Source organism: Vanessa cardui, chromosome 13 (genome assembly GCF_905220365.1).
Source record: "Vanessa cardui chromosome 13, ilVanCard2.1, whole genome shotgun sequence".
NCBI lineage: Eukaryota > Metazoa > Arthropoda > Insecta > Lepidoptera > Nymphalidae > Vanessa > Vanessa cardui.
Window position 1 is genome coordinate 4,325,452 of NC_061135.1, and position 15,521 is coordinate 4,340,972.

The following is a 15,521-nucleotide window of genomic DNA, read 5'->3' on the forward strand; positions in this document are numbered from 1 at the left end:
TTTTTATTAGTTGAATATAGTTAGAGGCACTTTTTAATATTTATTCAGATGATACACATGAATATATGAAAATAATAAAACATACTGATGAAAATTAAATTGCCTTTTATTATCAACAGTAATAAAAAAAGAGAAATCACTGTAATTATACAAATTTAAATGCCTTTTTTTTAAATGACAACTATTTTTTTAAATCAAGTAACCTAGTGATGTTTGCCATCGTATACTAATTACTATTAAGCATAATATGGCAAACTACATTTTTTTTCAATTTAAATCTTTGCAACTGTAACTGTTGGAATATTCGAGAATGCGTAACAAAGTATTCGTAAATAGAATTAACACTTCCTAGTGCATCTTAACTCTACACCGGAACGGTTGAATAGAAAATTAAATATTGTCACGCACAATGTTATCCACACACATGGTCCACAGATAGTAATAGAATTTGTCATAAGTAATATTGATAGTGTAAAAATAGCCTTAAGATCGATAATTTTATTTTTTATTTTTGACTTAACTTTTTCTGTTAAAGGCGTTACTAAGATTATACCAAATAAGTGCATTCTAGCAGCTTAAAGATTATAATAACACAATTTTTTTTATTAAACATATTTTTACGGTCTAGTAAGAAAATTTATCAACTAGGTATGTCTTTTTTATATAACATGTTTCAATGCTATGTAATAGTTATATCTTTTTAAAAACTATTATTTTTTTAATTCATTTCATGAAAGCAATTGCTAAATCCTATTTAAATTGAATAAAGTGTCATCAAATGAAAACGCCATGGCAAGTGCGGTTGTTATCGAGATGAAACTTACAAAGTTATTAAACTTTTCAGACTTAAAATTAAAAAGGTTTTAATAAGACAAGTCCGAATCACGAGAAAGAATTAGCGAGCACAGATAATAAAGCAAAAACATAATTAAAACGATTTAAATGTTAAAACAAGCACCTGCCTGTGTTGCATCAAAGCATTTCAATCGACTGATGACTCATGACGGATAATCCCGTTTAATTATAACTTATTATAGGTAGTTCAATGACTTCTGATGCTAAAATAATATATTCAAGATAAAACATCCGAACCGTTTGATGTTAGTTCTATAATGTATTCATTTCCATGTAATTACTAAATATTTATCATTCGTGTGGCTTTGGAGATATTGTTCGGATATAAGTAAAGTAATAAATTTCAAGATATATATCAGTTTTTTCATGCATCATGTACCAGATATAAGTTTTGTTGAAATAGGTTCAGCGCTATTTGAAAAAATCAACAAATTACCATTTGTAGATATAAATAAGGACGATTTTGAGTGAAAAACAAAATGTAGAAATATTTACATATGATCGGCCGAATTCAATAATACGTGTTTAAATCAAATTATTTTATTACTCTTTGGTGATCAATTTGAAGTCGGTGCTATTTTTTTTTTATTTTTTTTATTAATTATTATAAACTAGATCTGAATCGACTGATTTTTATTGAACAGTTTTCTAACAGGCCATACCGTACATCTATGAAGAACTCCGTAGTTATTTTAAATAAGAATGATTTTAGTTTCAATGATAGTGTATATTATTTTCGTATAAAAATAGTTTATTTTTTAATTATGCGAAGTTCTCATTTTACCAACTAATTGACATTTTCTCGTCTCTATACTAAATATATTTCGTATTATATGGAAAGAAATTATAAATATCTATTAACAGTAAATAAACGCCGCGCTACAATCGGATGATAAAAATCGCGATGTATTGGTTAAACACAATCGCAATTCACTAAGGGAGTTATTTACTCTGTTATTCGACATGTCTTTGCTTTTTCAAGAGATACTTACTAAAGCAAATGTTTTATTTTGCCAATTTGATTGAAAGATTGAGAAACGTTATTGCAAAAGTTTCGAATAAAAATTCGAAAGTTTAAAATTTGAACACCTATAAAGGACCGTTTATTATTATTTTTTTTATGTAACATTTTAAATAAGTTTATAGTTAATAGTATCCAGCCATCGATTTATTGAAATTACTGTAGAGTTTCAATAAATATGTATAGACATTGGAATCCAATAGATAAGACTAAAATAGTTTCCCATATATTATTGCCTCTGCGTCTCCTCTATAAAAAGACTAGTTCGTATCAGCGACGGCCCTTATAATAAATTAGGCGGAAAACGTGCGTCTACGGATAATGGTACAAATGGATTACAGAGGAATATAGCCTTTAAGTTTTATAATATAAGGATTATAATTCCATCAGAAAAATGTTTATGTACTGTCCAACGCACACGATAGCTACAGTCTAGCTCGTTTGGTACGACAATTGTAAGCGGTAAATGCATCTGTTCATAGCAGACCCGCTCATGTTACTTATATTATCGTACTTTTACAGGACACAAGACGGAAACGCGGTGCTTTAAAATAATCACATATAAATAAACGATAGAAGTATTTTTATAAGAAGTTAATTGGATAAATATATATATTTTTGGCCATAGAACGATCACTTCAAAAGTTTATCAATAATTTTGTAAATATCTATACATATATGTTTTTTTTTATTATATCATAACGACATAAGACTCAAATTAAGTAGCATGTTATTGGACTGTATTTGTACATAGCTTTCTCAAATTTACACATATATATTTTTTTATTTTTACAAACTATAAACTTCACAAACAGTCATAACAAAAGACAAGATATGTTAATAATGAACTAGTATTACAACACAATCGTGTAATATTTCCTGCCAGGATGTCTTTTCAATGCACACACATGTGTGCAACCGAATCCTTTTTTACCGCTTCCGGTTCAGCACAGATAAAAGGATACGAAAATAACGCGGCGCAATAACAGTTATGTTTAAGATTATTTCCGTAATAATTTTATCTCGTTGCGATATTTATGAATATATTACAATTGACTAATTTGGTGTTAGTGTATATTTAAAAGTATATCTTCATTACATAGTATAAAACAAAGTAGCTTACCGCTGTCTGTCCCTATGTATGCTTAGATCTTTGAAATTACGCAACGGATTTGGATTCGGTTTTTTTTTAATTAAGTAGGTATAATATAATACATGGACAATATAGTAAAGTAATAATGATAATTTTTAAAATTTCTAATGCGATGTCGTAATTAAACAAATTCTGTAGTAAATTTAGCAATGGTATTGCATCCGTGCGACGCCAGGGCGGGTCGCTAGTGTATATAACCACGTCTATCCACCGTGCTTTCACGGTCAAACTTTGATAAAAAAGGTCATATAGTAATTTTTTTTATATCTAACGCGCGGGCGACATTTGGCATTATATTAAATATGAATTATTATTTATTTTATGTACCTACTGCATATCAATATAAATTTAAAATCGCCTACGACAAATATACGGTTCAGTATCAGAATCGTATATGTCAAATCTAAGTTCTTGTTTTTTAAAGGTGTTTGTTTACGGCCGATATTAATGTTTTATGATTTTTTTTTAAATTAATCACATATATCTTTTCAAATTCCGATCCAGAAAATTACAATTACGGAACGCAAAAGCTTGTATTATTTTTTATTTTATTTTTATTTCTTTTTATTCAATTTTTACTTCCGCTAGTTTTTACCACCAAACCCATCCCATTTTTTCCTGTTTATTTTTGTTTTTATTTTGTTTTCATTATTATTTTTTTATTTTCAGGAGCAGAACAGTTTTTTTGCCACGAGTTTTTTTTAAGTTTTCTTCATGGTAGCCACTTGTAAGTTTTTTTTTTTATTATTTTATTTCATTTTTAATTCATTATTAAAACGTTCAAGAGCATTTTTTAAATAATGTAATGTTTATATATTCTTCTTAATGATAAAAAATATGTTTATTATTTATACATGCACACTTTAATGAGTCGTTTAAGATAATAAAAGATAGAAAAAGCTTGAACATTTAGCGATGATTGTCCGTACCACGTGTCTGTACACTGGGCCATCTCGGAACCCATTAATAATACGACCCCCTAAGCCAATGGAGTGTGTAGTATCAGTTATGATAACTGGTCTTCTATTATGGTGGCAATGTTGCCACTAAACATATTTGAATAAAACATGAGCGCGAAAGGAAACGCTGTTACATGCGAGGAAATCATTTTCCGAGAATAGTAAAACTACTATTACTCAATGCCAGTTTGTTGAGATTGAAAAAAAAAATTATAAATAAGAAGGTGAAGGTTTTATATGTCGTCCTCAGTGACTAGTATCGTGGTCACTATGTGTAGCAATTGCGCTAAGTCAAGTGTAAGCTCGTGACTAATGATTAATTAAAGTACTTGTTAATATTGTTTATTTTGTCACCAATAAAGATGTCCATTCAATGTTGACATTACAATATCTATATTGTTAGGACAGGAAAAGACTACCCAGTCATACTATTTATGAAATATACTATATGGTAGGGTTTCGTGTCAGCCGATCTAGATATTCATCCCGCGCCACAAAATACTTCGTATTGTTATATTCCGTTTTAAAGGATGAGTTAGTTACTAGATCTATAGAGACAAAGGATATGACAGGACAGGACTTTTAGGTTCCAAAAGTTGGTAACGCTGTGATAAATGGGATGGCCAATATCGTCAGGCGGCGGTGGCAACTTACCGTGAACTTTGATCTTGAATTGCCGTGTGATGATTGGCCGAAATTTAAAATAAATGGTATTAAGTATGGATTTGTTAAATGTCGATGAAGAGGTTATCTGAAATTGGAAAGTGAAATTAAATTGGATTATGTGATTGAGTAAAATATGTAGTCTGTTCATGCGTATGTATAAAAACTCGTTTCATTAATTTTTAGTTACCAAGTTTGGACCGATTTAGGCTGAAAAGTCGCCGTGGCGTTTCGATCATAGTAAATAAGATTCCTATTTCTTCCAGACAAACTGAGGGTGGGTAGCTAGAAAGGATAAATTTATTATTAATTAAGATTGGTTAGCAGCATACAATATTAGCAGAAATCGTATAGAAATTAATGGTTTGTTGATCTTTCAAAGTATGTATAAAATACTTATTCTGTAAGACTCTATTATTAGAGGATAAGCCATAATTACATGTTTTTCCTCGTTTAATCACTGTAAGTGTTTACTGCATGAATTAACATGAAATATACAATAAATTCAGGCTATTTTCGGTACATACCCAATTAGTGGTTTTGTGTGTTAACTGTTTAATTTCGAAGTATTTAACGTTCAAAGTCTAATTTGAATCGATTAGAACATAACGTAAGCAAGGAAATAGATTCGTATTAAATATTTATATGTATCTATATTAATATCGTAAATTTGGAAGTGACTCTATCTGTCAGTCAGTCTGTCGTTCTTTCACGATCGAAACTAAATAATAATATAGTGTAGTAATCGTACACATAAATTATGTCGGATTATGTGCCTTATATATTAATGCTTATTATTTTAATAAAAGATTTAAACAGATTACATTACCCGATATAAAAGTTTAATCTTAATTTACATCAAAGGGAACGCGGATTCAATTTCATCTTATTTTCCGCTCGTACGGTCTTTCAGTTTAAGAGCTGCTGGAAATATTTGCTAGAAAATTGTCTCTGGTTACGACAATAAAACGCGACAAAAAACCGGAGTGGATTTTTTTCAGCGTAACATAAAACAGAAGTGAGCAATTTAAATCCATAATGTAATGTCGTATTAGCTTATATAATTTCGTTGTTTCATATCGTAGGAGAAATTACGTTTTCAGATGAAACTTGAGGTGTTCGTGTATGTAAGGGTGTATGTGTGTGTACCGTAATAAGTATATGTGTGTGTAGAATATCAATAGATAATATAAAACAAAAGTTCCCTGGCCGCGTCTGTCAACCGTATGTTTGCGATACACTCCAAAACTACTGAACAGATTTTTATGCGGTTATCACTAATAGACAGAATGATTTGTAAGGTATTAATTATGTAATTTATGAAGGTGTTTGTGTAACGAACGACAATTGTTAAACATGTCGGAAAGCAATAAAAAATATTTAAAAAAACTATGTAAGCCGGGAGGGGCCGTTTATTGTTAAAATAAAATAAGACTGTTACTGTGTGTTCACTACCTTATCTATTGTTAAAACGAGTTATGTTTTTGAATATGAATAAGTTATTGATAAGTCATACACTGCACACACACACACACACACACACACACACACACACACACACACACACACACACACACACACACACACACAGATATGAGCTGCTAAGTCAAATTGAATGTTAAACTTGCATATATACCAACCGTGTTTATTGGACTGTAACTGCATAATTATGACCGTGAAATAAACAGTTCGAATAGCCCTCGTTCATATTAGGTTAATATGTTCGAAATGAAACACTTTCCTAGGTAAACTCGTAATACTGTCCCCTATATAATATATGTACCTAAGTATTCTGTATGTAAATTCGCCACGATTGGTCTAACCTAACTTTTTGAGACTTGGAACTCATTTATATACATATGTAACTCTCAATGTTTCCTTCACCGCAGCAGGGCCGGATTTAGGGAAGGGCAACCGGGGCAACTGCCCTTAGGCCTCAACATAAGTGGGAGCCACACAAGTTTTCAGTGAGTTAATAAATACCGAGATATAGTCAAATTATAATAATCTTACTTAATATTTTAAAAGTTACCGATACCAGTCAATAAATACTTACTGAATCAAATTAATAAAAGCTTAAGCTAATCCATTAATCCATGATATAATTATTAAGATCTCCACGCTCCTGTTGGTCTAGGGCCTCCACTGCTTTGTGGCCCCAGGGCCTCCAGACCTTTAAATCCGACTCTGCACCGCAGCATTTAGTGTTGCTTGCCTGATGAACAAACCATGACAAATTTTAAACCCATTTGTTTTAATTACTGAGCTTACATTGATGGTATGTACACTTATTTTAATGTATAAAGTAATCTTTAACCGATCTATTCTTGATTTCTTAATATGAGAATTAATATTGATACAAAATACACAATGATTATTTTTTCTTCTTTCCAATCTTGACTAATATTTATAGTTTTGGCTCACGGTTTCACTCGCACTTTAGAGGTTAATCATGAGGTGTTTCAACTATAATAACCCTATGTTATTACTTGGGATTCGAGTCAGATTTATACCAATACTAGTTGTCACCCGCGGCTTCGCTCGCATTTTTTTTGTGCCACCTGATGGTAAGTGGTCACCATCACCCATAGACAATGACGCTGTAAGAAATAATAACTATTCCTCACATCGTCAATGTGTCACCAACCTTGGGAACTAAGATGCTATGTGCCTTGTGCCTGTATTTACACTGGCTCACTCACACTTCAAACCGGAACACAACAATACTGAGTACTGTTATTTGGCGGTAGAATAGCTGATGAGTGGGTGGTACCTACCCAGACGGGTTTGCACAAAGCCCTACCACCAAAATTTAACAGAGGTCGATTGTTATGTGTCATGTCATGTCAAAAAAGTAGCCTATTTCCTTCTTTTGAGTTCAAGCTTGTTTCATACCAAATTTCATCAAAATCGGTTCAGCGGTTTGGTCATGAAAGACCGACAGACAGACAGAGTTACTTTCACATTTATAATATTAGTATATATTCAATTAATTCAGTATGGTTGATATATGCAACTTACTTAGCGATATTAAATACAAACAAACTGTAAGGTATAACAAGTGAAGTGGTGCTGCACCTCATTCCTGATGCTGTCGGTCAAGGTGGGTGGTAGTGGTAGGTGCGGCTGTCCTTGATACTGCTGGCTTCGATTTGTACATTTGATTTACCTTGATTATTGACACGAAACATTATACTTAACCGATTATGTTTCAATCTGTAATTAACTTAATACCTTCGTCGTCAATCGTATGGTTGAATTGTTTACGAGTTATTTAATTAGTTTTTATATATAAGTCGATACTATAAAAGCCAATGTGAATTGTCATGATATACTATTGAGGTATATGTAAGACTACTACCGTGTGTGGTGTAGATTCTATTAAGAGGAATCGGCGAGAATCTCAGAAGTTACTAATCGAATCATTACAAACATAATTAGCTTTCTTTTTTAACATCTATATGGAACTTATTTATCAATGTATAAATTTATTAAAGTTCTTTAATGTTTCATCAATCTTTATAAAATAATTTAAATGAAATGTATTGTTGTTGCTTACTTTAAATAATTTAATTAGCCTTAAACGTATGAATTTGTTATTATGTATGTCATTTGATACGCATGATTGAGAAGAAAATCGTTCTATTATAATGTGTTATATTAGATTATTATTACTTAGATATAATAAAATGTATTTACAACATAATAATATCCTGAATATGTACAGTAGAGCGTTGTGAAAGCCCTTTTGCCACCTGCCTTCCTAGCACCTGCCTATTATTTATTCTACCGCTAAACATAAATAGGTGCTTTGCTGCTTTGTTCCTGTTTAAATAGTGAGAGTAATTACATAGGACACAATCTATGTTTGACAATACATTGCCTTTATAAAAAGCAGATATTATTACTGAAGTTCTGACTAAGCCTGTGTTGACAACAACAACAGCATGTAAATTTCCCACTGCTAGGCTCAGGTCTACTCACCCGTTTTTTTAGGAGAAGGTTTGGAACAAATTCCACCACGCTGTTCCAATTCTGTTTGATAGAATAGACATGTGGCAGAATTTCTATGAAATATGACACATGCAGGTTTCGTCATGATGTTTTCCTTCACCGCCGAGCACGAGATTAATTATAACGCAAATTAAGTACATGAATATGCAGTGGTACCTGGGTTTGAACCCACAATCATCGGTTAAGATGCACGCGTTCTGACCACTGGGCCATCTCGCCTTTAACGCAGATAAAACCTCACTGAGCAGTTAGTATTCTATACTTTATGTATATCTTTTATTTTTCAATGCGAAATGCGCTGACATAGGAAAGTTATTGAGAAGGTCTTAAAAGGCTTCGATTGTATAGAATTCTTTTATGTTGTGATATCTAAGTGTGTTAAGCCTCCGAGAATTGACGATTGCCATGACGACGCTTTTGAAGAGGAAATCGAAGGTCGAATGCGCTTTGATATCATTACACGATCGTATAATTCTAAGAACTGCGTAATGTCATATAAATTCTAAAGATTTATACGAAATACTATATTTTATATTTTCTATCAAATCAATTTTATTCAAGTAAATTTTACAGTGAGGCGTTTTTGATCGATATTTAAATACTTCCGTTTCGGAAAGCCTCCAAAGAAGAAACGGCAAGCAACTTGCATAGTTGCTCTTTATAAATAAACAATATCTGCTAAACGTCTCAAATTGCTCATATTCATTGCAAGCTAACACAAATAAAAAAAATAACTGAATCTTCACTTCCGTGTATCCAATTAGGTAATACTATCCGTCCGTAGTAAAAATTAAATATTTGTTGTGACGAAACGTAACGAAGTGTGGAATAAAATGTCATAATAATTATACCAATTAATCAGTAAAGATAAATGAGCACGATTTTGTTTCATTACATAACAATAAAACGTTTTTTATTTTTCTTAAATGTGTGCGTGATTACGAGAACATGTGTGTAGTAGAGTATGTGTATGTGTGTGTAATATTATTAATTCCAAATGCAACGTATAATATTTATTCTTATTGCGGTATATTGGTATTAAAGATTTCGAACTTGTCTGTCGGGTTCATTGGCATCGAACTCTGTTTATTTTGAGTGAACCCTCTAAACAGTTCATAGGGCAACAACTTATTACCACTATCTTAGAATATACGCATTTTTTCGAAAGGTATTGTTATTCTTACATTCGCTTTACTCTACTGTGCTTTTTTAATTTTGTCATACTATAATTACAGTACATAAGTAAGTTATATTGAGAATAGATGATTAAATAATATTTATAATATTCTTAAATATGAAAATAAAATCAACAAAAATTGTCGAGATAATTTATGTTTACCTTATGTTAATGCCTCACTCGTGCTACTAGCACTTACTAGCGTGCTTTGTTAGTTTGCATGTGTATACACGCAAACTTTAAATTTATAAACATAATAACTTTTTGGTAGTTAATTATTATGTGAAAAAAATGTACAAAGATTCGATTATTTGGATGTTCATTTTTATATATTATTTTTTATGAATATTGTCAAAGTAAAAAGTATAAAACTATCATTATATAGCGTTTATTACAAATATGCTCAGCAGTAACAGATTGAAGTGACCACGTACTCACGTGTACGTTTCTCACAACCTTTATTGTATTGACCGTGTCTTGTTACAAATTCTATAGTCTAGTCTAAGCCCCAAGGAGGTGTTATATACAAAGCAGGCCAGCCGTGTCAAGGATACAACATTGTTCCAGTTTCTGGAGTTACCACTTCGAACCGGTTTGCACTCGTTTAGGCATAATAGTATTATGATATACTCTGTGAATTACTGTGAGAGTTATACGCAAATGAGGTTAAGGAAGGGAAGGGGCACAGCAGGCACCATTACTTGATTCCACATTTACCTATTATATGGATAAATGTATAAGTGACTAATTAGGGTTATCCCACTTCATGACTTTATTAAAAACATTCTTCGTTACTTTTAATTAATAGTAATTTACCAATACATTAAGTATAATTGGAATTCTATTTATAGCATTTTAAATATTAAGTTATTGTCTTGTTAACTACTAATAATACTGAATAGTAAAAATGGAAGAAAAAGCCTACTAATGTTTCGTTGCTGGCTAAATTATTGCCCTCCCTTTTGAGGAGAGTCTTTGGAGTTTCCATCACGACTCTTAATTGCGGGTTGGATTAACGTGGTGGCCTCTTACTTAACAATTAAAGATTTTCTCAGTGTAGTTTTCTTCACAACCATGTACGAAAAGAATTAAGTAAGCCCAAATTAAGCTCACGCATTGAGTGATGCTGGTCCGGATTTAAACTGAGAATCATCAGTTAAGATTCACAACCCATGTGTCATCACGGCATACTCTAACTATGATTACAGAATCTTTCAGGTTCTACTCATGCAACAAAGTCAATAAAATTTGGACAAAGACAAATTTGATACTTTTTACTTAATTGATTTATCTCTAATTTCTACCTGTATATTACGTTTGATGGCTACTTAGCTAAACATTGCTGTCTCATTCATTCGAATATCAAACTAATGATGTCGAAAAGAGAGATAAGTAACTAAACTTGCTGAAGTACGTTTGTAATTGAGGTCGTTAAATTCTATAGCATTTGTGAATCCATACAAAGTGAATAGCGAACATTTGATCCTCCGAGATAGTATCAAAATTAATAATAAAATAACAATTTCACAAAAACGAAAACAAAATATTATAATGGAAAATGAATCTCAGTGACAAACTTAAGCCAGCAAGTCTGAGCGTCTAAGTGAATAACTTCAGCCGCCTAGAACTTGAGCAAGTTTCCACTTATAAAGTTTGTGTGGCGCATCTGTGGCACAAACGTTGTTGGTTCTAGAAAAATCTTAATGATTTAAAATAACAAAATTACAATAAATAGGACGCAGATGCCTGAAAACAAGTCAACAGTCGAATATGTGATGTGGCAGCACCCATCAGCATTGATAATTGGATGATAATATTATATGTCCTGAAATTCTATACATGCAAAAGTTTGGATAGATTTTAGTTAGTCATTCAAGGCAACAGATGAGGCTGGATCTGAATTTAAATCTCGAATTATCTATAAGAAGTTACTTTTTATGCCGCGGGTCCCCCATTGGATAAAAAGTATACATAGAGGGATGCATCTAACACCTGCATTCCCTCTCCGACTGCACGCAGTTGAAGCAGCGAGCGCAAGTTAGTATCCATATAAGTTAAAATCAAATTTTTCAGATTGTATTTTCTTATTCATGATTGGAGAAGTTATGCCGTAGGTAGTTAATGCTCAAAATAAGCTGGTTAACCGTCTTCTTATGACATTTATAGGTCTTCTTATGACTTCAACAACAATACCTATTCATCCAGAATAAAACTTATTAGTTATGAAAATGAAATAAAGTGTTTCGAAAACCTTTCTATAAATAACTTTTCATGCAAATCGCGTACTTGAAATCAAATCAATGTTTAATGCGTACATATATGTTACAACCCGGTACCGTGAGATAGAGCTGATTAAATATATCATTGTTCTGAATCGCGCAAGCTAAATATTTGTAACTAGATACATATGTACTCGTAAAATCTGTAATAACGAGTCCTCTCCAGCCGTCAGGTTGTCTGAAGAGGTCACTATGGTCAAGAGCTATCTTCACGAAAAAAAATATATCGATTTCCAGCAACTGAGATACTGACTTATACTATGCAGGATGGATGGATGGAGCACTAAAGCTTCAAGGCGGACTCCTGAGTATATTTGCTCTACACCCGGTAAGGTGGTACCAGACACGCACACACACACATAACAACTTACACGCAGATATACACACATTGTTACAGATGAATTTCGAATAGTACATACAGTGATTAATGATTACAGTTTTAATATTCTGCAACCCATTTTTACTACATATTAATGATACATGTGCAATTAAACTCATTAAAATATCCGCCTGAAAACAAAGCGTCGTCACTCGTCGCAATGACAACGCTATAACATCACGTAAGCCTTTCGTTAATTAGGGACAAAATGTTAATTATATAAAACATAATTATGCTAAATATGGAACACGTGTTGAATACAAACATATTATTTTTTATGTTTCAAAATATTGTCACGACAAAAAATATTAGTTAGGTTATATAATTACGGGAATTTTCCGTGAGTGTGATATTTTATAGAATAGGGATGCAGACGAACAAACTCACGAATATTGGCAACGAGCCCATCTCAGGTGCTAATACTTATTATGTGCACATATTCTGATTCGCTTGTAAATTATACAACGTTTTATATGAATATATTTTCCACTTAATATATTCGAAATTCTGCCACATGTGCATTCCACCAACCCGCATTGGAACAGCGTGGTGGAATACGTTCCAAAATCCAAACCCTCTCCTTAATGGAAGAGGAGGCCTTATCTCAGCAGTGGGAAATTTACAGGCTGTTACTTTACTTTACTTTACTTATATTCGAAATTATAATTTTAATATATAGGTCAAAAATTATTTTATTGAGCTAAGATGACCCAGTGGGTTACGCGAGCATCTTAACCAATGATTTCGTAGTTCAAACCCAGGTAAGCATCACTAAATATATGTGCTTCATTTGTGTTTATGATTCATCTCGTACTCGGCGGTAAAGGAAAACATCGTGAGGAAACCTGCATGTGTCTAATTTCATTGAAATTCTGCCACATGTGTATTCCACTAACCCGCATTGGAACAGCGTGGTGGAATATGTTCCAAATTTCCCTATTTATTATAATCACAAATGACCCCCCCTCCCTCACCCCACCAGTGACTTTAAGATAATCACCTCGGCATCCTGTTTTTTATGTCGCAATAAAGGCGTGTTTATGGTTATCCTTTACGTGGTAAAAGTGTAAGAATTCTTTGTAACATTAATTGACATAAGTTATACAATTTTATCAAAATGTTGGTAATATTATATACTTCATATATTCCTTACATTTTGCTTGTAACAAAAAATTGCCAGTGCTTCTCAGGCCAGTAATATCTTTTCCCATCCGACGGTATTTATAATTTCAGTACCCAATTTCAACTAAAAAAAATGTTTTGCTAATATTTAGTACATTATATAAAATAAAAGCAACAATACAGTAGCAATTAATCATTGAATCATCTTTATCTCTATCATTACACAGTATAAAACAAAGTCGCTTACCGCTGTCTGTCCCTATGTATGCTTAAATCTTTAAAATTGCGCTACGAATTTTGATGCGGTTTTTTTAATAGATAGAGTGATTCGAGAGGAAGGTATTTATTATAAATGGACAATCACTTGCTTCATTTAAAAATTGCTTGAGACAATACTATCTTGCACTTTAATTGCTGTTCGTAATAGAATTATTTACTTATTTTATTGTTTTTTTTTTCTCGCGAGACATTAATTTAATTTTTGTATATTATAATTTGAATTTAATTAGATAGATACATATATGTATGCATTTTAGATATCAGGTACTGTACATTATTTTATTTATTTTTTTAATATATTAATATTACACTGTATTTATTTATTATGTTTATGTCTGCTCTGTACACCCCTACCTCTTTCTATATCTGTTTTCCTCTACCTTAAGGTTGCCTGGAAGAGATGGCTGTGTTAGCGATAAGGCCGCCTCTTGTACATCTTTCATCAAACCGTGTATATGTAATTTATTTACTGGTGTACAATAAAGAGAATTTTGATTTTGATTTGATTTGAATGTCGTAAAGAACAACTTACTAATGAAAATCTGTGAACGTTGCGAAGCCGGGTCGGGTCGCTAGTAAGTTATATAAGTAGTAAATTAATTTTTAATATATAATATATAATAAAGTTCCAATATATAGCAAAGTCGTTAATCACAAGTTTTATAGGTAAAACGTAAGAGTTATAACCGTGATCAGTAAACATCTTATAAGGTACCCTATTACGTGGCTAGACTTTACGACCTCCCGATACGTGTGGAGTCTTTGTAACCAAGCCTTAGTGTACGAAATATGTGAACGGAAAAGTTTTACTGTCGTGGTCTGTCAGCTTTGGATATATAACGTGCATATATATGATCGGAAATGGCTTAACGGATTAAGCGTTTTATACATCAAAAGATATATTACCCTTTTTATTAATAAACTTATATTTACAACAACAACAACAACAGCCTGTAAATTCCCACTGCTGCGCTAAAGGCCTCCTCTCCCTTTGAGGAGAAGGTTTGGAACATATTCATATAAAGTTAGTCTTTAACTTATATTTGAACGACGAAAATCCACTTGAGTGTACAGTCCAGTACAGAGTTAAAAAAGAGCAATCACTGAGTTACACAACACAATGAAAAAATTAGAGGCACAAAATGATACAGCATTATATCGTAAGGTTCAGTTATCCTATCAATAAAGTGAGTTTTATATGTTATTTGGGCAAGAAGTATCTGAAACTGTGCTGGTAAAACTGGAGAGTTGCTAATATGAAGAAGTTCATTGGCACGTTAAACTAAATCGCCGATAAGCTCTTCAGTATGCACGTATACTTTAACGTGATTTAATAATATATACTTAAAAGTTTCACCTTGAGATTTTTTTTCAAACAATTTAGCGTGAAAACGATCGAGTGGGGACGCTACCATCAATTGTTAACACGCACACTTATAATACTTTGTATACGCTACGAACGTTTAGGGCGATGGTTGTCATGTGTCAGGCAAAAAAGAAAAAGTACCCAATGACCTTCCTTGGAGTCGTTTATACGAAATTTCCTCGAATTCCATCTGTATAAAAACACGACAAATCAAAGACATCTATGTATGTATGTATGTATGTATGGTTGCTAAT

General features: G+C 32.2%; 1 protein-coding gene across 1 annotated transcript in view; it reads left to right on the top strand.

The window, feature by feature from the left end:
• Window positions 1-15,521, top strand: part of LOC124534802 (tumor necrosis factor alpha-induced protein 8-like protein) — a 55,995-nt gene that overhangs the window by 20,835 nt on the left and 19,639 nt on the right. Inside the window, exon 2 of the mRNA XM_047110821.1 lies at window positions 3,699-3,756. Coding sequence (XP_046966777.1) covers window positions 3,744-3,756 — 13 coding nt within the window. The 5' untranslated portion in view covers window positions 3,699-3,743. The remainder of the gene's footprint in view (window positions 1-3,698; window positions 3,757-15,521) is intronic.